This window comes from Rhinichthys klamathensis, unplaced genomic scaffold (genome assembly GCF_029890125.1).
Source record: "Rhinichthys klamathensis goyatoka isolate OS25496 unplaced genomic scaffold, OSU_Roscu_1.1 h1tg000098l_1, whole genome shotgun sequence".
Classification (NCBI taxonomy): Eukaryota; Metazoa; Chordata; class Actinopteri; order Cypriniformes; family Leuciscidae; genus Rhinichthys; species Rhinichthys klamathensis.
The window spans coordinates 5,012,366-5,039,886 of record NW_026606637.1 but is presented as its reverse complement, the minus strand read 5'-3'; the positions used below and the strand labels follow the sequence as shown (position 1 = coordinate 5,039,886).

The following is a 27,521-nucleotide window of genomic DNA, read 5'->3' as shown; positions in this document are numbered from 1 at the left end:
CAGATCACTCTGCTCTTACCTGGTGGTGATGGGAACCTCTGCCAGGCCGTTGAGCAGCACAGCGGGAGACAGACGGATAAAGGCCACCACAGGTTTCTCCAGAAACTCTAGCTCACCCACTAGGATGTTGGATGCCTCAGCCCCCGGTGGGATTTTCTTCATGAAGTGGAGGTCTATCTGCAGACACAAAAACATGCTTCCTCAGCAACACAACTTTTTTTAAACCATCAACACTGACACTATCATGGTATTAAAATTGTTGGTATGAACCTTTATCTGTTGATAAAGTATGCTTATAAAGCACAGTGTTGCCCCTAAATCTACCTCCCTTTTTAGTTATCATTATTTAAAATATGTAATTAAATTATTTGTTGCACTACTAATCAAAAGTCTGATGTTTTTGAAAGAAGTATGCTTATGCTCATCAAGACTGATTTATTGATCAAAAATACAGTAAAAACAGTAATATTGAGAAATATTATTACAATTTAAAATAACTGTCTTCTATTTTAATATATTTTCAAATGTAATTTATTCTTGTGATGGCAAAGCTGAATTTTCAACAGCCATTCCTCCAGTCTTTAATGTCAGATGCTTCAGAAAGTCTAATATGATGATTTGGTGCTCAAGAAACACTTATTATTATTATCAATGTTGAAAACAGCTGCTAAATATTTTTGTGGAAACCATGATGCATGATTTTTTCAGGATTCTTTGATAATAAGAATGTTTGAAATAACAGCATTTATTTGAAATAGAAAACTTTTGTAACAATGTAAAAGTCTTTACTGTAACTATTGATCAATTGAATGAATCCTTGCTGAACAATTCCTTTAAAAAAATCTTACTGACACCAAACTTTTCAATGTGTATATATGTATATTTAAGTTCTGGAGTAAGATTTAAAACTGTCTGAAATGTGATTCTTACTTTGCTGAAGTCAACAGCACTGTTCTCACGACTGCCATCCCCACGTCCCTCTGTAGTGGTGGGCTGAGCCTGAGGAGACACCATCTGACCTGGAAGCAGTGCAGCAAACACACAAAACAGAGGAAATATATAACAGACTATCATATAAAAACAGATTTGATTGTTTAGAAGAAAGACAGTAATGTTAAGGTCATAGAGAGATTAAGACCAATGCACACTTACCTGGTTAAAAATATTTGTAAGAAACAGATTAAGGAAGTCAGTTACAAACCTCCTAGCATTTTCTAAATCTAAATCAACATTTTCTAAACTTGAATCAAGAAGCAGTGAAGAAACAATTAGATGAGGTTGGATATCTAATAGTCAACTACAAATTGCAGTACTCTAAAAACTACTTCATATGTGGTTAAAGGCAAATTTAAGTGGTTAAAAGCTACGCTAACGCTAAGTGTATTGTTGATTAGAGAATAGATATGGAATACCTAAGGGTGTGTTCACACTTGGCAGGTTTGGTTCGATTAAAACGCTGGTGTTGCTCTGTAAGTGCTGTTCAGTTGAATAAGTTTGAACGCTCCCATTTGAACTTTGGTGCGTACCAAACAAGTGGACTGAGACAAAGGATTCTCGGTCTGCTCTCAAACAAACTCTAGTGTAGTTCGAATGAAATATGAGATTAACACGGAACAAAGACTTCTAAACAAACCCAAAACAGGATGTGATGTCACAAGATGCAACCCTAAAAAGGACAGAATGCTCAAGGATACCTGGTTCTTCTCGTCATTGGAGATATGTTGCCCATTACAGTTTGGTACAGGTGTCGGAACCGCCATCTCCTTACAGCAGATCTTCATTTGTATATGTAACAGAGGAATTCCTTCTGCTGTTTTGATTAATTAACACATTTTATAAAATAAAATAAACATGGAGCTGTTTTAGTCCCAGTTCATTCCTGCACTTGTGTGTGTGTTTGAGAGTGTATACATTTGTTTTCTAAAGCGTAATGCATCTCTCCTGTGTAATGGTCTGTGTCGAATTCCCCTCACACAACTCTTCATCTCTCTTCAAACATACTTTCATTTCCTAACTTTTCATACTTTCATTTTCATTACACAGCACAGTTTTCTTTGTTTTTTATACTCTTAAAATGATACAAACAAAAATAAAGACTAATCTTAACTTCAACTCGCCCTCATGTTGTTCCAAACTTATACGTTTATTTCAAAGGAACACAAATGAAGTATAGTACAGTGGTTCTCAGCCTTTTTGACTCCAGTTTCCAGATTATTAAACAAGTTTGATTAATAGAGAATGAGGAGTAAAAATAAAAAGAAATTGTACGCACTAACAACGAGCGCTTTAGCTCAGCACACAGCATTGTTATGGACAGCAGACGTTATAAAAATGAATGTTATTCACTTTTGAATGCAAAGCGAACTAGGACTACTGTAAATGTAGCCTGCCTCCTTTTTTGGGGGTTCGGACCAAAAGAACCAAGAGAACTGAACTACAAGTATGAACACACCCTTAATAACTTTGTACCCTATCAACTATTGCTAATTACCATGATACATTTGCATATCCACCACATTGGAAAGGCCAAGATCCACCCATAAACATGCAAATGAACTGACATGGGAATGGGTTCACCTGATTACGGTATCTATATATTCCATATCTATGTGTTAAGGTGTGGTCACATTTTCTCTTTTTCACAATATCTGCAAGCCAAATCCAGTTATTTCAATAGGAATCCACATGATCAGAAATTTCGCATGAGGCAAAAGGGCAGGAGGGCGATTTCTGCATGCGGATTTCGCTTTGGGTTCAAGTTGGTCAAACAAATTCACTGCGTGGAAAGATGCTTGGTTTGAATGTGATTTCTGTGTGAGCGGTGCTTTATACATCACCGCACTATTGACAATGGACTGGTTCTGGTCGCAAAATTTTGCTGAAATTTCACTAATGTGACTGCACCTTGAGAGTACAAGCATATCTATGATCATATTGCCTGATAGTGGCTCTTCTTCAGGGTCGATGGTGGGGATGACATGGTAGCCGGAAGGCAGGCTTAATCGTTTGCTGAAGGGGATGAAGGATTTTTTGGGTCGAATGAGGGGGTTGTCTGGGGCAGGGCGGGTAGAAGAGCATGTGTGGGGTTTCTGGGGAGCTGACACACACTTGGGATATCTAATGGACCAGGCTTTACATAAGAGCACCTGTCTGTTTCTCACACTTCGACTGAACCTAGACCAGAGAGAGGAGTGGGGACTGGGGAGCGAATTGGTCATGAAGATAACTGGGAAACACAGACAGACACACCATTAAAAAAGAATGATAAGACACATGCATGGCAAATGTAGAACAATGCATCTGCTGGAGCGTGTGGAGCAGTACCATTCTTATCCATGGAGTGTGGTTCGGACTGCTTTCTGCCGATATCTGCGAAAGAGCGTACGATGGGAATCCGGTTAGCCAGTTTCTTCTGGTTCTGATGGTGGTGCTGTTTAAGGAGAGCATTTCGGACCTTCTTCCTCACCTCCTCTCCCAATAAACCTGACGTCTCGTGCTGGTCCAAAACCATATCTTTAAAAAAAAGAAAATAAATAAAGCCATTTCTATAGAATTTACATGACCATTTGAAATGTTGTGGTTAGTAAGAATTTTTTTATTTTTTTTATTAACACTTTAGCAAGGAGATGTGTGTGAGTCCCAAGCCATGTAATGGGGAGGGTTAGGGAAAGACCTGAAACTGAAGTGCATACTCATTCAGATGGTATGTTTCTAAGTTCACCTTAGTGATTGGGGACACTTAAGTGATAAGTCTTGCTATTTCATTGGGCTCTAAATATGAAGTGACACACAGGCCAAATTCCAATTGTCATCCATATGGGAAAGACCTGAGAATACAGTAATGATGTGTGACAAAAGGTTGTTGATGACCAGTACAAATCATGAAATGACTATAAGATAATAGTTTAATTGTTTGAATACTCATTTCCACTATCTGGGCAATAATTAAGAAGTTTAAATCAACTGGAGATTGTAACAATCTACCTGTAAGAGGATGTGTGTCTACATTGGCCCCACACGCACTGAGGAGGATCTTTGATTCGCAAAACAAACTGTGAGGATCGAAGTTGGAGAACTGCAGATGCTAGTTGGGCCTTGGGGTCAGAAAGTCTCCAAAACTATGATCAGACCTCACCAATATTTTCACAACTTGTTTGGGAATGTTGCGATAAAAAAAAATCCTTTGGTGACATCAGACAGCAATTGCATACACCTACAGTTTGCCAGGCGTTACTAGAACTTTCAGTGAGACTGGGTTTTATGGTCAGATAAGACCAAAATAAAGCTTTTTGGCTTTGGCATTGACAGAAACATATCCATGTAGAAAAACACCTCATCCCCACTGGGAAGTATGGTGGTGGATCTTTAATGTTGTAAACTGGGCCGTGGTTTGATCTTCCAGCATGACAATGATCAAAAGCACAACCCAAAATAAAGAACAGAATTGCTCATTGACCACAGAATGAAGGTTTTACCATGGACACAGCAGTCCCCTGACCCATAAAAAAACCTGTGGGATGAGCTAAAGAAAAAAGTCCACAAGCATGGATCTTTGAATCAAGGATCTGGAGATTCAGAGGTCTCAGGAGGAATGGTCTCAGATCTTTTGCCATATGTTCATCAACCTTATCTTGACAAAGGGAGGTCGCACAAATTATTAAATGAAGGGGTGCCAATAAGTGTGGCACGCATTAGCATATTAGCTGAAAGACATATGATCTCGAAAATCCACCCTAAGAAGTATATCAACAAGCAACTGTAGCACAATATTTTCAATGTACTATCATTTGGGATGCACTAATCTAATATTGAATATAATTTAGGATGTGCAGTATGTTAAGTGGGACACTAAATGTTAAATGGCCCTGTATTGCAAACTGAAATCAGAAAACAGCTAATCCTAATAATTAAAATGCTGATTGCTTTAGATCCGTGAGGAAGGCCTTTAGAAGATCAGGTTTGGGCAATGTTTTCAGACTCTGTACCTGCAATCTCCTCCAGTGAGTTGGCCCTCATGTCCAGCATGACGATGCCATTTAGGATGCAGCTCCGCAGCTCAAACAGGCTATGAAGGGAAAGAGTAGCCACGTATGGCTTACTCCACCTCTCCCCTCCATCCTCCACATCCTCCTCAAACTTCAGCCATCTACAGACAAATAAAGGAAATGAGAGAGAAGAATAGGAAGAGTGGGAGAAAAAAAAGAGAGAATGAGTATGACAATTCAATTAGTTTTCTCATTTAGCTGCAGTACCACAAACTGGTATTGCATTAGCTGTAATGGATACATGCCTAATCCTCTCCGAATCTCTTATTCCAAACCACAAATATTGCTCTTAAGTAGGTTTGCTCTTGATTTAAAACACTTTTAATTGAACTCCACTGTTTGTTTCTGGCAGGTCATCAAACCCTCTGTGACCTATACTTTGGATTTCTGAAATTAGAAGCAAAGCTGAAAGAAAGACAACAGAAATTCAAATCACAACCGAGGTCTGCAGAGGAGCATCTCTAAACCTTGAAGCAGATGGGCTACAGACGCAGATGATCCCTCCTGTCACCTAAGAACAAGAAACTGAGACTACAATTCGCACAGGCTGACCAAAATTAGACAATAGAAGACTGGAATTACATTGCCTAGTCTGATGAGTCTCGATTTCTGCTGCGACATTTAGATGGTAGGGTCAGCATTTGGTGTAAACAACATGAAAGCATGGATCCATCCTGCTTTGTATCAACGGTTCAGGCTGCTGGTGGTGTAATGGTGAGAGGGATATTTTCTTGCCACACTTTGGACTCCTTAGCACTAATTGAGCATCGTTTAAACGCCACAGCCTACCTGAGTATTGCTGCTGACCATTTTCAACCCTTTATGACCACAGTGTACCCATTTTCTGATGGCTACATCCAGCAGGATAACGCTCCAAGTAACAAAGCCTCTCAAACTGTTTTTTTGGTCATGACAATGAGTTCACTATACTCAACCTCCACAGTCACCACATCTCAGTCCAATAGAGCACCTTTGGGATGTGGTGGAATGGGAGATTCCCCTCATGGATTTCCAGCTGACAAATCTCCAGCAACTGTATGTTGCTATCATATCAATATGGACCAAAATCCCAGAAGAATGTTTCAGCACCTTGTTGAATTTGTGTGGATTCGTACCTAGCCGTCTCTTTCCATTCCGCATCCTCTCCCTCTTTCAGGCAGATCTCGTCCAGCTCGGTGAAAAGAGCATGAGGAATGTGTTCCTCATCATCCTCCATTCCCAGCAGAAACTGTACACGCTGTGATGGTGTGTCCGCTAGAGAGAAACAAGAGTTTTTGTATCTTATTTCTGTCTTTTTTGACATAATCAAGTTTTCATTTATCCTTCAAGAGTATCAGTCTTACTGTATGAAGGTGATTCTCTGCCATCTTCGGTTCCAGAGTCTCTTTCCCGTGACCTCTTCCTGTGACGATGTCCATGGTGACGATGTCGTCTGTGTGATCTCCGACCCAAAGGTACATGCACCCCAATGTAGAGGGTACGGTGGCCTGTCAGGGACAAACAGAAGAATGCAGTTATCACAAAACGACCTTAATAAAATAACTACTATAAAAAATCAAAGGAATCATTCACCCAAATTGAAAAATAAACTGGTCAAATCACTGGACTCCCCAGCTTCGCAGCATAGTTAATGATATGCTAAAGGCCTCCCATACGTTGACGTGATTGGTTACAGGGTAGTTTGTGACGTAAGAAACACAGGCGATATCAAACCGTGTTTTCTCGACGGACTCAATATAGGAAATGAACCGGAGAAGATTTCCATGTCAAAGAGAGCGGAGCCCCAGAGCTCACCTACCTATTACATAATCACCTTGGACCAATGGTAGTTTGAAGGTGTTTACCAACTTTTCCAGAAAGTTCGCTTTGGCAAGCTGTTTTGAACTCCTGAAACGAACTTCATTTTGACCTGATTTTGTTCGAAATGACGATTTCGTTTAAGTATATCGGGGACACTGGTTTGTAGCGCAAATGGTTTTACTGCACTTTGTTATTCTTCTTATTTACCTATAGTGGCTAATGAATTGTAAGTCTAGCACATTCATAGAAAATAACTAACTTCCATATTGCAAAATATTGTGGATATATTTGTGTGTGTGGGGGGGGGGCAGTGGTGTAGTATACGTGATACGCAGGTATACGCCGTATAGCCACTAGAAAATGTCAAGGATTACCGTATACCCACTAGGAAAGGTCAAGGATCTCCGTACACACACTTAAAAAAGCGTGAGGATTCGTAACAACATCGTTTTGTGACAGAACTTTCATTCACAAATTCACCCCGCCTTGACATCTGTGTTTGCGCAGCGACATGGATCGAATCGCGGAATCCAGTCACAAATGTAACTTACCCTACTGTAAAGCGGAACGTCACGCAATTTGCCCATTTTTGAATTAATAAATCAAAAGTAGGGATGTACAATGAATCAAATCTCGATATGTACTAGTGTCTATGAATATTAAAGCTCAAAAAGACTGCTATTGAAATAAACAGCATGTTCTGCGTGTCTCTGTGAATGAGCGCTCAATGTGTGCTCTACTACACACTGAAGCGTGCGTGACACTCGTGGTGTTTTCAGCGTCTATGAGGAGGACATGCACACATTCGAACTTCATCGCAGAGCTTTTATGAGAGTCACTTCACAAGAATTTTACCATTTCATTTGATAAAACTATCGTCATTCATTCGTATCATATACACACTCACAAACCTTAAAGTCTTCATTACAACCTGTCAAAATAAAAGTTTTGTATAACTTTTAGAGAGGAAATATAACAGAAATATATTACTATTGCACAGTGTGTGTGTGTGTGTGGGGGGGGGGGGGTTATATCACAGTATACTCACTACAAAAAACTAGACTACACCACTGGTGGGGGGGGGGGATATGTCATTATATGTTGTTCATACAATTTACTTTGGCTTTAATACAATAACACTATAAAAACTAACCATTCAATTTTGGAGCTGTTACTGTTGAACTGTTACTTTAAAGTTGCAGTCTGTACCTTTTTGGGTTAAAAATAATCCCCCAAATTTTTTGAGCAAGTACATAACCAGCCAGTGTTCAAAACTATCTGCTTGCCTTAGCTCGATTCAAAACGGTAAGCTTGTAATAACGTTTTTAATTCTAGTGGTACTGGTGGATTTCCGCAGGAGATTCGAGCATGTCTTTGCGTCATTACGTCACATCTGTACACATAAAGAAGGAGTCTCGGCTAGTAGGCTATGTTGTGTGTGAGGATGTTGGAGGTGGAGATTTATAGCCTTTTCTCACAGCACTTGATATAATTAAATAGGGGTGTCGCAATTAATCGTTTCTACGATGCATCACGATGCAGATGAGGACAATTCGGTATCGGTTCAGTAATAGACCATAACCGATTATAATGTACTGACGCTGTTCTGACGTCATTTGTCTCGTATTTGCTTTGTCGCGGTAGCATACAATGGCAGAGGGAGGCGAGACGCGAGTGCGAGTAATTAAAAATGCTCCAACTACTTTAAAAGCCTACATCTGGCCACATTTCGGCTTTTATGAACAACCTGGTAAGCACGACCTGGAGAAGACATGCACTGTGCATGCTCATGTCACGCACAAATAGAATATGCAGGAGGTAATACCACTAACTTGATAAACCACGTCCACCCCGCCTGGCAGAGTCTGACTGCTTTAAAGTAAGCTGATGAACTCACGTCACCCGAATCCGCAGCCATATACAAATCATCCACCCGCCCCAATAATTTTCTCTGATTTAAGTATCTTCACCCGTGTTGTTACGCGTAACTATAAATGATGATCGTCACCCTCAACAGCAGACTCGGCGACGGTTGATGCACGCATCTCTAATGGTAACATTATACACTGATGAATGAGTGCTGTTTTTAAATGAACATTTCTTTAAAACAAAATTGATTTGACAGAATTTCATTTTCTTAATGGCATAAACAGACTTTACTCCCTTGAAACTTAAACTGGAATGTCACTGTTTCTGTCACTGCGACTTCCCGAACAGGCGAACACGCACACACACACACACACACACACACACACACACACACACACGCGGTTTGACGTGATATGATAAGCGATCGTTAGATTTAATCAGCTCGATTTACTGCAATCCTTTTTTCCTCTTAGTTGGTCAGACCAAAAGTGGATGTTACGTAGGCCACTTGTTCAGATGATCCACACCGGCGCAGTGACTGACAGCCGCACATTCTCCTCAAAACATTGGATTCATCTGCGTTGTGCCGTGCCGAGGCACAACCCACGTAAACTTGAATATTGCGAGACTAACTGCAATTGCAGATTTCTAACAGAGATGGTGAAAAAGAGGAAAAACTACGGACTGCAGCTTTAAGATGAACAGTTCATTTATTTGTTCATCTTAGAAGTGTTTAACAGATGTAGAAGACTGTTGTGTAAGATTCAATCTCTTTAGTCATATAATCAGATTCAGTGATTCTGTACTTTGTGTTTCTGTTCTTGTTTACGGTCTCAGATTAAACTATAGCATTAAATCCCTCGCTCTCCCTCAGCAGCCCCGTCCCTCCAGCTCACAGTGTCTCTCTCAACAGAGATGAAGCCTGACAGTGTTCCTCTGTGGGGAGAGAGCACATGTGTATGTGTGTGATTCCAGCCCTGGGCACTGACACAGAGAAGCAGGAGCCACAAATCAGACCTTTACGTCACGACTTAAGTGTGTGTGAAGCAGACAGATGGAGACCAAAAGCAGATCTGCATATAGAAACGGCTGATGGCCCATGCTGACTGTGTCTTCTGAATCACCTCATCAGTTTTTAATATAACCTGCATCTCACTCTTCAGAGATACACACTCTAATGAGCTTTAGTTTCATCTGCAATTTAGCATCTAAATAAGTGATGAAGACCTCCAGGGCCAACACAAACACACGCATGTGTGCTTTTATCTCATTACCTTCACTGATATCTTCCCCCTGCAGTCTTAAGGTATGTGTGTGGCCATGTGGTAGTTCATATAAAGCTGAGTCACTTTCTCTTAAATCAGTGAAACATCCTCTAAACAATATCTAAACACTACAACACAGAGCAGTTAAAAAGACCCTAATAGGATGTTTGGGTGTTAAATTAATAGGTTAGTTTGTCTTATGCATTTATTTCTTTTGCAGAACACAAATAAAAGATTTTGAAGAACGTTGGGAATTAAACAACATTGGAGCCCATCGGCTTCATTGTATGGACCAAAAAAACATCTTCCTTTGTGTTCCACAAAAGAACTTTTGAACATTCTGTTGACTATAAGTAACTTTGTAACTAGATGTCAACTAACTCTCATTAGAGTATTAGTACACTGTCTACTTAAAGGCACACTATGTAGAAATTGTGTTTTGTTTAACAGCGACCCCTATAGTCGCTGTGGAATACTTGCACTGTCGTAAATAGCTAGCTAGACATATGTGGAAATTACTGGACTGGTCTAATTATCAACAATGAATGTTCAATGATGAATGAACAGCATCGTAAAAAAATGACATAATACAAGCAAGCGCAACAACATAGACTTACTAGTCCATCAACAATCAATCAATCAATCAATCAACATGTAGTTCTATAGCGCTTTAAAACAACCGTCAGGTATCCAAAGTGCTTCACATCATAAAATAAATAAAACAACATAACATACAATAAAAACAGTAAAATCAAAAAAGAAAAGAAAAGTTGAAAAGAAACAAGAAAAAGGAAATTGTCACACCACTACTGCGTATTAAAAGCCATTCTAAACAGGTGGGTTTTAAGTTTAGACCTAAAAATAGTTTCATCAGCAATTGTACGAATATCAGGGGGTAACTTGTTCCAGAGTCTTGGGGCAGCAACTGCAAACGCCTGATCACCCCATCGCTTATACTTTGACCTTGGGACTTCTAAAACCAATTGGTTTGAAGACCGTAACGACCGGCTGTGCTCATGCAGGGTTAAAATCTCAGTTAAGTACTCCGGGGCCAGGCCATTTAGCCAGGGCCTTAAAAACGAACAACAAAATCTTAAAATCTATTCTAAACTGCACTGGAAGCCAATGTAAAGTATAGAGGACAGGAGTGATATGTGCACGCCTAGATGTATTTGTTGAAAACCGAGCAGCAGCATTTTGCATAAGTTGAAGTCGTGAAATGGAGCTTTGATTTAAACCAACATAAAGAGCATTACAATAATCAATCCAACCTCAAAATAATAAAAGCATGAATCACCTTTTCTAGATCATGCCTGTTAAGAAAAGGCTTAACTTTAGCTAGAAGACGAAGCTGGAAAAAAATCATTTTGACAACATTGTTGATTTGCTTGTCAAATTTCATGTTGCAATCAAAAGTAACCTCCAAAATTTCTGACAGCAGCCTTAAGGTATGGAGCCAGAGCCCCCAAACTCACCGCTGAACCGTTTGGGTTTCCGAAGATGATACACTCAGTTTTTGCTTTGTTTAATTTAAGAAGATTTTGTGACAACCACAACTTAATATCATTAATACAACTAAGTAGGGAGTCTAGTGCGACACTATCATTCGGTTTTAAAGGCAAATAAATCTGCAAATCATCAGCATAACAGTGAAAGGACAGGTTGTGCTTTCCTATAATACTCCCCAACGGCAACATATATAAAGAAAACAAGATTGGGCCAAGAATTGAACCCTGGGGTACCCCACAAGAAAGAGGAGCAGCTGACGAGGAGCATTCACCAATCATAACAGAGAAGCTCCTATTTGTTAAATGTCCAGTCTTCTACAGTCTTCCATACCCTTGAAGAGCCAAACCTCGAATGCCTACACAATGCTCAAGGCGAGAGAGGACTGCATGGTCAACCGTATCAAATGCCGCTGTGAGGTCCAGAAGCACTAAAACAGCAGAATTCCCGGCATCCACAGACAAGGCAATGTCATTATGTACTCTGAGCAGTGCAGACTCAGTACTGTGACGTGATCTAAAACCAGATTGAAATTTTTTAACGACACAGAATTTAAAGATCAACAAGATCGCCAGGTCAGCATCGCTGTTGCATCCAGTGCTGCTTTTTAGCTCGCGCCAAATAGTGAAAGCCCGACTGAGTGGGACTCTTGTCCGGTTCCTCACGCGGTCAGATTCTCTTTTCCTTTTCCTAGTCTCTTCCGACCGCGTTTTCTTTGCTTTTACCATCGCCGAGTATCACGTCTGAAATGCGCGCAAGTGTCTTCGTGCTTCATATGTTGTTGTTGATGTGTGTGACGTCGTTGCCGTAAAGCATGTCGTGATTCTCGCGAGATTTGTCGGGGGCGCTCCTCTCAAACTTGCATTGCTGGTTTTTGGTTTTTACAGCGGCGTCCCCCCCAAGCTTTACTACCAGGATGATTCGTCATACTATGAGTTTGTTTACCACCGAAATTACTTTGAAGCTGTTATATTAAGGTACAATTCTTGCATAGTGTGCCTTTAATATCTCTTTATTATGATGATCCTCCAACAGACATTCTACTGACTATAAGTAACTTTGCAACTACATGTCAACTTATTCTAACCCTAAACTCTACCAGTCTACTAATACTCAGTTAGTAGACATGTAGGTGTAACGTTACTTATAGTCAACAGAATGTGTTAAAAGGAACATCAAAATAAAGTGAAACCAGAAAGACTTACAAGTTTGGAATTACATGATGGGTCCCTTTAACAAATTTTAACCCACTAAAATCCAAAAACCTCAGGTTCTCTATTGGGCCTGAGAGACCCCAAGGCTATTTGAAGAACTAATATACTTAAAAAATATATATAGTCTTTATATAGTTTCTGGGGCAAACTGACTACAAACAGAAACAATGTTACTAGAATGGATACCAGTCTCCTTTATGAAATGTGCATGCATCATTTATGGTAAAACAGATGGGCAAAGCTTCAATACTGTCTAATTGGTTTTGATTAGGTCAGAGGAATAAAATAATTTGAAGAGAAGAATAATTAATTAATTGACAGAAATGACAAAAACTGACCTTTAAAGGGAAACAAAGTTGTTGGTAACATTATAATTAAATATAAAAATAAAAAAAATTACACAGACACATACTATTCACACACCCTTTCTCTGAAATTACGGGGTCTTCACAAGGGTTAAGTAAGGATGAGGATGAAACATTCTTCAGGCAACAGACACTATTTGGCTCCGAGTGTGTGTGTGTGTGTGTGTGTGTGTGTGTGTGTGTGTGTGTGTGTGCGTGTGCGTGTGTGTGTGTGTGTGTGTGTGTGTGTGAAGGAGCTGGAATGAAATGTTTCTCTAAATGGAATATTTCCTCAGGACTGAGAGCAGCTAATGTCAAACACTGGATTCATTTCCTCTCTACTTCTCTGTTCTCTGAAAATGAGGGCAGCATTCTACAATGGGTTTTTGAGCTTGAATCTTGGTATCTATGAGTTTAATGCCTGCTAAATGTCTAAATGTTTAAAGTGACTTTGGTGCACAACCAGTGCTGTGTAGATTACTTACAAATAAATTGTAGTCGGTTACTGATTCCAAAGTATATGACAAAAATTGTAGTTAGTAATGTAATCCATTACATTACACGTTTAAGGCAATATAATCGGACTACCATTTTCTGATTACTTTTAGATTACTTTTGACCTAACTCCTTAATCACATTGATTTGAATAGGATAATCTTGTACCATATTGAATTAAAAAAATACAAAGAGAAAAAATATCTAAATTTGTTGAATGAAAAGCTATTAAGTAATTAAATCATCAAGTAATTAAAAATGTTAAATTAAAATAAATTAAAATCAAAATAAAACACTTAAAATATTTAAAAATATATATTTGTTGACCTGCATGTTATGTTACCGTTAAATGACATCAGAGAACCGTGAATTTAATTTTAGTTATTTTTTAAATTATTATTATAATCATTATTATTGACTTTAATTTTTTATATTGACTAGGGCTGTGTATCACCAACAATGTCACGATACGATACGTATCACGATACTAAAGCCACGATACGATATGTATCATGATATGGATCAATTTGGAATTTAAATTTCTTTTGAGCTGAGTTTAGTAACAGTAATATCTGTTTATTGAATAACCAGTGTTATAACAGTTGTGATAACTGAAAAACAATGAGTTAAATGAATAAAAAAGCTAAGAATGGCTCTTCCTTCTGCTTTTAAAGTCTGCCTCAATAACTGAAATGACAATTATAGTGACACTGAAGCATGTCTACACTGCTCAATGACTAAACAAAACTTAAAACATTCCATAAAAGCAAAAACGGTAACAACTGAAATTTAACTTAGTTTTCTCAAACTATTTTAAACACCAGTATTTAACATGTCTTAAGTGTTGGAATGTGCACCAAACAAAGTCATTTCTTCTACGTTGAAATCATTTTAAATGATTACATTTTCAAATTTTTATGCAGAAACAACAATTGATTGACATGCTCAGGGTTAAGAGAGTGACAGCAGAATATCTCGCTTAACTTCATCATACAACCGGGGAATTGCCGTTTCTGTTAAAAACCTTTATGCTTATTTAAGACATAACCAACTGTGTTTAGAGGATACTTACCAAGAACGAAATTGGTTCATGACATCATTTTCTCGCGAGCTGTAGTGTATGTGAGGCGGCTTTACTCTCTATGTATGCACGCAGAGAAAACCAACTCTCAGAGAGCGCGCAAGTACTGAATAGTTTAAAATCGTTTGAACGTTTAAACTGGTAAGACTTAAAGACGTGCAAATGGTAAACTTTAGTCACGATGGCCCGATTATGCAAGTGAATATTCCGTCATGTCCCGACTCCTAACCGTGAGCGTGTAGTTTCACCGGCTGCAGCGCTGGACGCTTGCCCGAGACAAGAGAGAGAGAGACGCAGCACTGCATTGAACTCACGCTGTTTGTGAAATTGCGTCTCACAGAAAGTTTTAAAATGACTGATTTGATTTTATAATCTGTGTGGATTCATTTACTAATACTACAACCTACATGCTAAAGTGAATCAATGTTTCCGGGAATTTCCCGCATTATAAACTGCGGGAATTATTCAAATTATGCGCAATCCCGCGCCGAAATTGGAGCCCTGAATTGGCTACATTCAAAAGCACAAAAGTATCAAAACGGCAGCTGCTGTATCGATACGCGTATCGCCAAGAGTTCATGACGATATATCGTTGTATCGATATTCTGAGCACAGCCCTGATATTGACCAAACTTATAAACTTAAAATCTCAGGGGATGCTTCAAGTAAATATATTAAGTCAAAGAGGTTCAGCTGACAAAAAAGTTGGGGAATTCCTGCATTGCATGTAAATGAAATTATGTGAATTTGTACATTTTAATGTATTTGAAAGACAAAAGCCTTCCAAAGACAGTAAAACATGTTTAAATGACTCACTGAGTGATAATTCAAACAATAAATAATGTGTTCGTCAGGAGCTGATTAGATATGCAATGTTGAAATCAAATGCTGTGTGCATGGGTCTCGGTTTTCAATGATCGGCACATGACTAGTGGCGGATCTGTGTGTGCAATTCCACAGACCTTCTGAACGTACATAAACGGTAGTCTTTTTTTAGAAAGTAAAATTTAAAAGATAAAAAATAAGTAGTACAGGTACTGTAGGGAAAATCAATGAATTATGAATAATTGTGAGAATAACATGTAATCAATAAAAAAGTAACTGTAGTCTGATTACGAATATTTTAAAATGTAATATAATTACTAGTACTTAATTTTTGGAATCTGATTACGTAATCCAGATTACATGTAATCAGTTACGCAGCATTGTGCACAAAACTTGCTCTTCTTGAACTATTAATGTCCAGAATCAACTTTATGCTGCTTTGATAAATAATACTGGGGTAATATTAGGGAATTTACCCATTTTATTCACCAGAGGCCTTTAGACTACACATACATAAGAAATCATTTGTTGTAATTTTAGCTGTGAGTGAAAGGTTCTACTGCTATAAGGTGTGAGTCACAACATGCAACAATTGCACAAAAAGCTAAAAATGGACTATTCTGAACATATTGTGCTGATTTAACTAACTTAAATTAATGTTTTAAGCATCATTTAATTTTATTTTTTATAATAATAATTCATCAGGCAGTGTGTTTGACTCATAGGTTTGGAGTGTGTGTTAAAGCTTCAATTACCTTCCAGCTCCTCTTTCTCAAAATTCGTGTTGAGCATGGAGCGAGTTCCACCCCTGTCCAGCACAGCTTCCTCATCGTTTCGCTGCAAAACAAAGCACAATGATTAAACACACAGTCACACATACAAAATTCATGTTCTCTTATAGATGACCACTGACAAATAACTCAGCAGAAAAACAAACAGAACAAACTTTACATATATAAACACATACACAATTCCATTCAAAAGTCTGTAAGATTTTATGTTTTTAAAAGAAGTTTCTTATGCTCACCAAAGCATTAATTTAATCAAAAATACAGTAAAAAAAACAAACATGATATGATGATTTGCTGCTCAAGAAACATTTTTCGTTATTATTAATGTTGAAAACAGTTGAGCTTAAGCAGTTAAGCAAAATATATTTTGTTAGGATTCTTTGATTAATAGAAATTTATTTGAAATAGAAATATTTTGTAAAACTTTAAAAGTTTTACTGTACCCCTTTGGATCCATTCAAGCATCCTTACTGAACAAAATAATTAATTTCTTAATGACCCCAAACTTTTGAAAAGGTGTGTACAGGTATACATACTATACGTTAATGTTATTATCAGATTCATTGGTTAGTCATTGCAGCCATACTTGACTTGTTTTTAACAAATGCACTTTTAACAAATGCACATAGGTGGGAGGTTTGGACTCTATGAGTCACAAATGATTTTTTTTTTTTAAAAAGCAATTGCTGGACACCGCAAGCTCATTGAAGTGTTTTCATTCTCATTCTTCACAAATCTATTTTCTTTCAAACAGGACCAGTCAGAATCCTTTCCCCTGATTGTCTTTGTTTTACTGACGCCACATACTTACGACACCGGTCCATTCATGTCTCCAGGGCAAAATATACACTTAATGATCAATGTTTCATCATTTACTCCTAATAAATGCCACACTGAGGCCATAACAGACAGACCCTCGTTCCCTCTCACACCACCAATGGATGACATCCCAAAATAAGCAGCCGTCTGCCTGAGCCTAACCTTGGCAGACAGTTTCCATGACGACTAATGTGGCCTGCCGCTAGTTGTCCCCAGAACATAAATGACATTGTTTTGGTCCCCTGTGAAGCCAAAGTCTCACTAGCCTGTGGCTCAGAATCCAAATCACCCACAGTCCAGAATAGATGGAGTACTCACTCATTCTCTTTAGCAGGGTAAATAACCGCTCACACATAATCAGTTGCATGTCTTTAGAGTAACATCTGGCTACGGCCCACAACAGAACCAAAGCAATTCATTTTAAAGGGACAGATGACTGCAAGATGATCCGCTTGTACATGAGTGCAGAAAGAACGATGGCATGGATGGACGACATTAAGGGCCATAAGAAGAGAAAGACCAGATTGTTCACAGCACAAAAGACAAGGAGAACTCAGGCCGGATGAGACACGGACCACATGGGAGAAGATTATATTGTGTGCTGGAAAATCCCAACAAACATATGGGAGTCCATGTGAGAGAGCCAATGGGGATCATGGGAGAGATCAGCATATGCTGCAAGTTTGGTTGGTTTGACAACAACAGTGGATATATGTGGAAACAAGGAATCATTAAGGTTTCATATTAACCCTAGAGTTCAACAGTTCCTGCCACCTTTTTCAGCGGCGTTGGTTCGGATGTATTTTTTCCATTCTTTTTTCCCATAGGGATTTTCAAAAAGTCTTCGTTAAAGAGTTATAAGCCATGAACCAAGCCAATCAGCTATGAGGTGAATCATAGCATTACAAACTTTGATTTGAAGCAACAAATGTTGCTTTTTCCGATTCACCGATTGGTGTAATTTTCTGGACAGCATCATGGGTAATGTAGTTTTTCACCAGGAATTCCGCTTTTACATACGATTATTTACAAAAAAAATTAAACTTAAATAATTCGGGCTGACGGCTTCAACAGAGGCAAATACTAAGGATTAACAACTTCATAGCTCACAGTAGGTCTGCCTTTAAAGGTTTAAAAGTTATGGTTCAAAATCAATTTCTCTGAATAGAGTTTTTACTTCCAGAGCCCGACTGTTGCCCATCATGTCTGTCAGCACTCTTAATTTCTTAATTACATAAAGGTTGTACTGATTGATTAACTCCAACTAGATTACATTTATTACATCCAGTGGATGCCAGGACGTATAAGGTTGCTTAGGTTTCCTTAGTGGGTTTTAGTGAGTTTATATACAGTATGACTCAGGTATGCACCAAAATTCAAAGCAAAAGATAAGATGCTTAAAAGTTAAAGCACAGCATCAGTAACAGTGATGCTTGCCTAATAAAAGAAACAATCACAGAGCATCACTGCCATGGTGAGTCATTTTCTTGAGCTGTGATGCGTGCGTGTGTGTGTGTGTGTGTGTGTGTGTGTGTGTGTGTGTGTGTGTGTGTGTGTGTGGTCTGAGGTGGTGGCGGAGCACTCATGCCTGCAAGGAAACCATAAATGGGAATCCAGGATGAACTATATAGATTACCATGGCAACTCAGCCCAGCAGACTCATGGGAAGCTCCATTCAGTCTGCCTGTGATGTCATCAAAATGAGCCCTAATCTCTCCATCTTGTTCTTGGAGGAGATATGAAGGACACACGTGCACACAGATGTTTGGATAACTCATTAGCACGTCTGTCGAACACGTCATTAGAACGGCACATAACGAGGGGTTACTCTAATAGAAATGGAGGGGAAAAAAATGTTGACATTGTTTTGATCGAGATAACACCTGTGCAAACACACACACACACACATGATCGCGCCCCCTTGTGTGTTCAGACCTCACTAATGAAAGCTAACAGTGTGTCCCGCAGGACTGATCCTCTTTATATTAATAAGCATCTTCCTGTGTGCAGCTGAGGTGTGACATTATATCTGAGATTATCTGAGATCCCCCTCGTCCTGTCCTTCCTGGCTTGCTATCGCTCTGTCATCCCTAATCTTTCACACTTCTTTGTAATCCATTTTATGTCCTTCTCTCATTCGGTCCCTCTCAGCCTCAGCAGCTTGCCGGGTACAGAGTCACATGACCGCGGCTGCTCGGGTTGAATAATGATGAAGCAGATTCGCACATGTGGACACAAATTTACATACACATGGGGTGGGGGAGGGATTGGGGTCACTCTCATATGCCGGTTTCATGTAGAGCAGAGCAATTTAGAGCTTTTTCTATTGTTATGTAAAAACTAGGGCTGTCGATTGATTTCGATTTTAATCAAATTAATTTTATAATATTAAGAGATTAATTAAATTGATTGCAATTAATCAAACAATGCAATATTTCATGTACAGTTCAGGGAGCACGGTTCCTTTTTGTATATAAAGTTTTTATAATTAATTCAACATGTTAAATTAGCCATAGCAAAATCACAAAGGATCAGAATAATTTGGAAAGTACTGAATGTAACTGTGTGAGATAATAAAGTGCAGTTCAATGGGATGTTAAAAAGATTCACTATAACAGTGATGAATCCCACTGCAGTTTTTCCATTAAATATTTAAATAAATCCGCCTTGACCTCATTTTATACTTAAAAACAGATTTTACTCCGTGTCTTCCAGAAACACAAACAAACATAGCATTTGCACAGGCTTAAAGACATGAACGTTGCTTAAGCCAACATGAAATCAACATGCAATCAATATTTACCATATTTTAGCTTTTAATACATGATTTTGAAGATCTGTTTGTGCACAATTCATCAATCCATGTTACTCTGACTATTAAAAAAAAATTGTCTATACAATCTAAACATTTAGACTGCCAACACAGATCACTATTAATCTTCAACCCCTCTCCTAGAAACACCTGACTCTATTATGGTATGTAATGCCCACTTTTTATAATCCAATCAATTCCCAACAGATAATATCAAGTTCTACATTTTAGTTTCACTGAATATCATGTTTCTCCTGGAAATTAGTTGCTTGTTTAATTTTCTTTTGTTTTTCATTGTTGACTATATAAAGCTAAAGACTTGAAGGCACAGTATGAATTAAAGGCACAGTATGTAAGTTTCGCCTCTAGAGGTCGCTTATTCAAAACAATAACAAAGCTATTATATTGTTTTTACCAAGTAAAACAACGCTCCACACAGGGTCCGAAATTAACACCCGCCAAGCGCCAAATGCTTTTCCGTTTGGCGAGTAAATCTCAAAAGGCTATCCGCCACACTGGGGGGTGAATGTTCATACCAAAATAGTAATGTAATAAAATGTTTATTACAATTGCATTTTGTAATGTTATAAAATATCTTTCATGAGGGCTCGGATTTGTTGTGTTTGCCAGTAGGGATGGGAATTGAACTGCTGCGCGTGTGACAGGGCGCAACTGAAAAACGAGCAGAGAGAGAGAGAGCGAGAGAGAGAGAGCCCCGGTCGCACGCGCGCACTCTTTCTCTTCGGAGCCAGGCGAAAGTATAAACAAGGCTTCACCGTCTCCTAAGCGCTGTCTTGCTCTCTCTCCCTGGCACATATTAATCAAAATAAATCGACACGATGGTAAAAGGTCGGAAGACCATAGTTTCATGTGGAGTATACAGATTTTTATTTATTTTTTTTATTACCGCTGGGTGTGAATTGAGCCAAAATACCTTATCTTCTCTGAAAAGCGTTCCGCACATTCAGCTGACATAAACCACACTTTAAATAAACGAAAAAACCTATCCAGTGATTAAATGTTTTCTGTGTTGACACAAATCTTGAGGGATGGATGTCCTTGCTGCCGGAATAATCCCAATAATCACACAACACGAACACATCCGATAATGACGCGTCCGATTCGCGAATTAATGACTCCTTTGAAACGATTCATTTTAATGAATGGTTAAAACAACTGATATTTCCAGTCCTTCAGCTACTGATCGGATCAGTCAAGAGTAAATGGAGTAGAAAAATAGGCAGAGTAAAACTAAAAAAAAAATTGTTGAAATAATAATAATATATTATTATTGCATACAGGGTTCCAGACTGCGACCAAATTGGTCGCATATGCGATCATTTTTTGAGAATGTGAGAGTTAAAATGTTGTGGTCGCATTTGTGCGAGTGGACGCTTGAGCAACAGAACGCCGTTGTATCAGCTGCTGCAGTCCGTAACTTATGTTCAAAATGAACGAGTAGGCTACATCATGAATCCATTTTCCAAACCGTGTTTTTGACTTATTCTGAATCACTACGGTACGCCTATAATAAGTGTTTATATTCGGACTATTTTATCCCGGGGTCGACTCGGCTGCGGAGTAGCCCAGTGCCTGCGTGACTCGCCATAGATATTAACGGAGAGAAGTTCCGGCTACAATGTTCTTCCGCAAGACACGTGCAGTTTATTTATTGACGAACGTAGACGTCACGCGCATTGCACACTGATGGTGAAACGCGCCAATTACGAATTCACAATCTCACGAAACACAGAGCCCCTTCCTCCTAGTCCTACGTCTTTTCAGCGGTTATATTTTCCTCTGTCGAGCGATTACTCTCATGATCGCTCGACAGAGGAAAAGGAAATTATTATAAAATGCAGAAGGTAAGGAGTGAGATTTCTGCTTTTAGTTACAACTATAAACTTTGATAACGAAAATTCTGTATCAGTTTATTATAATACTCTAATCTTTTAAAATGTAATGCATACATTTGAATGTTTAATGATTTTTAAAAGATAGAAAGATGATAATAGATAGATAGATAGATAGATAGATAGATAGATAGATAGATAGATAGATAGATAGATAGATAGATAGATAGATAGATAGATAGAATATGATTCAAATGTAAATAGATAGATTGTATATAATTCAAATGTAAAATGCTTAAAATTACAGATTAAAATTACTGTCCAAAATCCATGAAAATCCTGAAATTTGGCAATGATAATTAATATATTACAGGTATTTCTGCTGCAACCCAGAAAGCCTTTGCTAGCCTTGGTCCATTAAAACCTTCATCAGCATGCATTGATTAATCCCATGGCATGTAGCAAAAAAAAAAAAAAAAGGTGCGACCAAATCATATGCTGGTGCGACCAACTGAGAAAGTTGGTAGCACCAGTGCAACCAGTGGAAAAGTTAGTCTGGAGCCCTGGCATATATTTTATTAAATATACAATTAATACATTTCATTTGTACAGAACTGTTTTCACAGGCACCACCACAAAAATATTATTTTAATGTGTGTAAATTGTGTAATATGTGTGTAAATAAAAGTAAAAATGAAAAATAATAGACCAGAAATATAATGACAAAAATGTTTAAATATACCTATATATAAATTAATGTATATGTGACACAAAAAGGCTGTTTATTATTTTGGCCGGTAAAAAATATGCTTGGCTGGTGGATTTTTTCATCTACCAGTCCCTGTGGCAGGTGAGCCAAAAAGTTAATTTCGGACCCTGGCTCCACATTTTTTATGTGACAAATAAGTGACCTGTGACTAGTGATTTAGCACTTGCGGCTATTTCATTAGAATGAAATAAATCACGCAGTGAATGAGCGTGGAATCATGGGAGTTGTCGTCTTCACCTCCAATCTGACAGGACTTTTATTAATAAAAAAAAAAAAATGTATTAACGTTTTATTAATGTTACTGTGTTAGGAAGCACCTAGGGCCAAGAGCCTGGGTCATTTTACACTACTGTTTTTATTGCACTTCGCAGTCAGGCGCTGCTGCTCCTTTCATGTTGTTGTTTATGCTTATTTTATGATTAAAGTTACGTTTAACATCAGCCTCCATGTTATATTATATTATTCCAATGAAATAGCCGCAAGTGCTAAATTACTATTCATACAGGTCACACTATTTGACAAATAAAAATATGGGGTAAATCGAGGGTAACACGGATGTGACGTTATTGACAGGTGACGCAGTGGCATGGGCTGCTACACTGGTTAAAATAACTGATTTCTCTGGATTTAAACATTGTTGTAAACATTTGAGATAATGTAAGTACATAAGTCAACAAAATAACATTGTTCAAGTGGTTTTGGGATATTTTAATCCAAAAATCGTACATATTGTGCCTTTAAAACATTAAAAGATGATCGAACAGATTACTGGGAAAGAATAACCCTGCCCACCAAATTTCTGTTTTCAGAATAAAACAAATTGTATTATATCACTTACTGTATAATTATATCAACCAAAAGCCACCCTACAAGATACAAACATCTTCCTTAAAAAAACCCATATAGGTTCAAAGAATCCAAGCTGGATTCTTTGCTGTCCAGCATCTCCCAGAACTCGAAGATAACGGCTGCCTATCTTACTCCAGCAGCCGGAGAGTATCTCCAGCACTTCATCCTTTCAGTGTCACCCTCTTACTGTCCTCATGCCCCATTTAACGTTGACAAAGAAGGCCACTGTTAAAAGCATAAGAGGAGCGAGGGAAGAAGGCAGAAAAAGATGGAGACGGGACACTTTGAATGTGGGTGCCGAGATACATACTACCTACATTTGCCTCTCTGTTCAAACAATGCTGAACTAAACAAAGCAACATAAATAAAAGACACATGTTGTTGTGAATGCATTAAGCTCCTATATATTTACTCCTTTAGTTTGTAGTGTCCCGACAGTTTGGACATCTTACAGGAAATTCCAGTGCCAGAACTGTGCGTATTCTCTAAACAGCATCCATTAACTCTGCAGAAGTGCATGTACATGTATATTCACACAGCATTCCTGAATAGCAATGGATCTCATTAGACATTAGACTGAATAGGAAGATTTTCTGCTCTGAAAGGCTCTTTTGTACCATCCGGTAAGAATTACAGTCTGAATTTGCACTAACATCTGACATGATTACATTCTCAAAGTCTTCTCTCTGCATCTAAGGAGACTTCGGTCAACTCCTTCTGCTAATAACGCAAGCCTCGAATAGAGCTGAGACAAAGAGGCATTATGAGGATTCGAGGATGTAGCCTATAATCTGTCATCAAATGTTGCATGTTTTTTTATGATATCAGACCCAGCATTAGATCATAACAGCCATATGGAAACGGTTAATAGCAGATAAAAGGGTCATTTATGGTGAGCGTGATGGATGCTGCTTTTCTGCTCCATCCGGAGCAAGTGAGCTGTAATGTGCGACTTTGAGGCTTTAAGAGATTGATGCCGGATTGGTTTACGCTCATGGTTATCAAGGAGACTTAAAGGGTTAGTTCACCCAAAAATGAAAATGACTCCCCCTCATGTTGTTCCAACCCCGTAAAACTTCAGTTCATCTTCGGAAACACAAATTAAGATATTTTTGATGAAATCTGAGACCTGTCTCACTCGTAATTGCATCTGCCGGCCCAGAAAAGTTAGTAAAGACATCGTTAAAATAGTCCAAGTGACTACAGTGGCTCAACCTTAAGTTTATCAAGCAATGAGAATACTTTTTGTGCACAAAAACCCCCAAAAATAACGACTTTATTCAACTATTCATTTACTTCCGTGTGGGCTTCTGACGTGAGTTCACGAGAGCGCCACGACACATGCGCGAGAAAGAGAAGATGACGCAGATGGGTCTCAATGTAGTGTTTAAAATGGTTCTAAAGTGTGCATTTCCTGGATGTCCGAATCATGAGAAACCAACTAGAAAACGTAAAAGTGCCTTACCAATGCCGCAAAATGAATGGCTTACCTTTCACACTTTCCCATCAAATGATCGCAAGCGTCATCTTCTCAGTTCTCGCGCATGCGTCGTGGCGCTCTCGTGAACTCACATCAGAGGCCCACACGGAAGAAAATTCATAGTCGTTATTTTTGTTGTTTTTTGCGCACAAAAAGTATTCTCGTCGCTTGATAAACTTAAGGTTGAGCCACTGTAGTCACTTGGACTATTTTAAAAATGTCTTTACTAACTTTTCTGGGCTGGCAGATGCAATTACAGCAGCCTATGAAGGAGTGAGACAGCTCTCAGATTTCATAAAAAATATCTTAATTTGTGTTCCGAAGATGAACAAATGTCTTACGGGGTTGGAACAACATGAGGGTGAGTATAATTACTGACAGAATTTTCATTTTTGGGTGACCTACCTAACCCTTTAATGCGAAGAGTAGTCAACAAAATACAACAAGCTGAGAATTGTGCTGAGATTTGTACTGTATAACACAATGAAGTCAACACAATGCAACTCTAGAAGGGTCTGCAAGAGATGAAACAAGATCAGATACTACTGGACTAATGATTCTCACTCCTAAAATCGGAGCAGACAGAGTCACCTCTGAGGAGGGACATCCAGTCAACTGTAGCTGAACTGCAACTGAGGGCCTGGAGGGTCCTTCAGGCAATATTCTCTCTAAAGTACATCATAAACACATAACAGTTCAACGAAATAAATCCTTTTATTATTTTAATTTCTTCTATGTAAAGCACTTTGAATTACCATTGTGTATGAAATGTGCCATATAAATGAACTTGCCTTGCCTTAAACTAAACAAAAATGTTGAAAATAACTAATAAATCTAAACTAAATGAAATAAAACTAAAACTGAATTAAAAATCAATTAAAATTATTTAGAAATATTTAAAAAAAAATCACAAACACCAAAATCACTAAAACAACAGAAAATATAATAATAAAATATAATTCAAAATATAAATAAAAACTATAATAGTATTTCAATAATACAAATAAATAAAGATATTGACCAATTTCAATACATTTTCGACAAGAATCGAAAAATCGGTAATGTAGAGTATATCTAACATCGTCCATTCACTCAGGTATCCAGTCTTTTTTCAAAATTAGATACGGTACGAATTACTTTGGTGCGAAAACATTTGGTTCAAGAAGGTCATTTTACAATTTTGTGTCTCTTAGTCCCACCAGATTTGCCGTAAACAGGCCTTTGCACACCGGAATGCTATCACTTTCTGTTAATCTTCTTCAGCTCTGTAGTTTTCTGGGTCATGGTACCTTGTGACCCACTTCTGCCTGTGGAACTTTATTAAATGATAAACTGCATTGACTGGATAGTCATCTCCATAAAAGATCACTTTTCAGCTCAGTGCCAGATCATGACGCCAGACCCTTTTAACAGCTGAAACAGAACAACGTGTCACCTGCCATGGGTCACGTTATTCACCAACTCTGTTCGTCTGTCCAAGAGATTTCCCTGCATGTGAGCCTTCAAAACCGCGTGATCATGCAGTAACAACCGTGAGCGTTGAGAGAGGGGATTACTGGGACGGCTGAAGAGACTGAGGGGGGATGAATGGTATCTGAGCCATTCAATTGGTCGAGAGCAGCGGGACTGATCCCTACAGATGGCTCTGGTTACCATGGCAATGGAAGGATCAGCATCAGCATCCTTCTAGAAAGCCGAAAGTGGCGTGCACTAGCATGACGCTCACACAAACAGCCCGTGCCTCATCAGCATAATTAAAACGCAAATTTGCAGCTTCATCCATCATCGACCTAAATATTTTCTACTGTCAGATACAATGTTTTCTTCCTCTGACCTTGTCGTCCTCCTCTTCCGGTCCATATATGCTATGTATGCCCTCAGAATAAATGCTCACACACATTTGCTTACATCTGCTCCTTCTAAAGCTCATCCCTTCCGTTTGAGGGAGCTGGATCAGAACAAACCCCATCCGACAACCAGATATAATTCCTTTCCCTCACAGAAAACAGAGAAAGATGAAAAGGACGGGAAGAGAAAGAACAATGTGAAACTGTGGAAGGAGAAGAGGTACCAAAATAGCTTCTAGAAGACGCAAACAGAGAAAGAGGGTAGAAGAAGATGAAGGTGCACCTGACACAACCAGGAAAAACACATCTTTAACCGTTATATAACAATAACTCAACGCTGAATCAACCACGTCTCTACAGACACACGCAAACACTCTCAAGGACACAGGAGAGACACTCAGGCTCCATCCTACCTGACAGTTAAAGCCAGTATTTTCAGAGGATCTGTGCTGCATGCTGTCTGCAGCGAGTCCCGACGACTGTCCCTTATCCCAATGTGAGGAAATTTGCGGAGAGGATGCACCAGACAGCAGCTGAGGTTCCTCTGCGCACCTCTCGCCACACTAACCCTTCTGACACGGCAGTAACCCTGTTCGCCGGGCTGTGTTGTCCAACTGTTGAGATCGAGACGTGCAGCCTATGTTTGACAGACGTCCCTCCACCAATCAGAGTGGCGATTAGAGTGCTGACATCACCGGCTGCGTGGACTGGTATCTGAGCTCGGGCTGTATGAGCGCGTGTGATCTGTGATTCACGCTCTGCGTGTGAGTGTTTTGAATGGTGTGTGCACAGCTCGTGAGCTCCCTCCTCTCAGTATTCCAGCTAAAACATCAACATGCTGTCTAATGCATGATGGG

General features: G+C 38.8%; 1 protein-coding gene across 6 annotated transcripts in view; it reads right to left on the bottom strand.

The window, feature by feature from the left end:
- Positions 1-27,521, bottom strand: part of slc4a10a (solute carrier family 4 member 10a) — a 63,316-nt gene that overhangs the window by 18,901 nt on the left and 16,894 nt on the right. For 4 of the 6 annotated variants that reach the window (XM_056252781.1, XM_056252782.1, XM_056252786.1 and 1 more), the window contains 7 exons: positions 16,200-16,281; positions 6,389-6,532; positions 6,161-6,299; positions 4,986-5,146; positions 3,325-3,513; positions 931-1,019; positions 20-177 (listed from right to left, as the gene is read on the bottom strand). In XM_056252781.1, the coding sequence (XP_056108756.1) occupies positions 20-177; positions 931-1,019; positions 3,325-3,513; positions 4,986-5,146; positions 6,161-6,299; positions 6,389-6,532; positions 16,200-16,281 (962 nt within the window). Of the gene's footprint in view, positions 1-19; positions 178-930; positions 1,020-2,938; positions 3,227-3,324; positions 3,514-4,985; positions 5,147-6,160; positions 6,300-6,388; positions 6,533-16,199; positions 16,282-27,077; positions 27,406-27,521 lie in introns of those variants that run through there. The other 2 variants (XM_056252787.1, XM_056252783.1) reach the window with 2 other exon arrangements.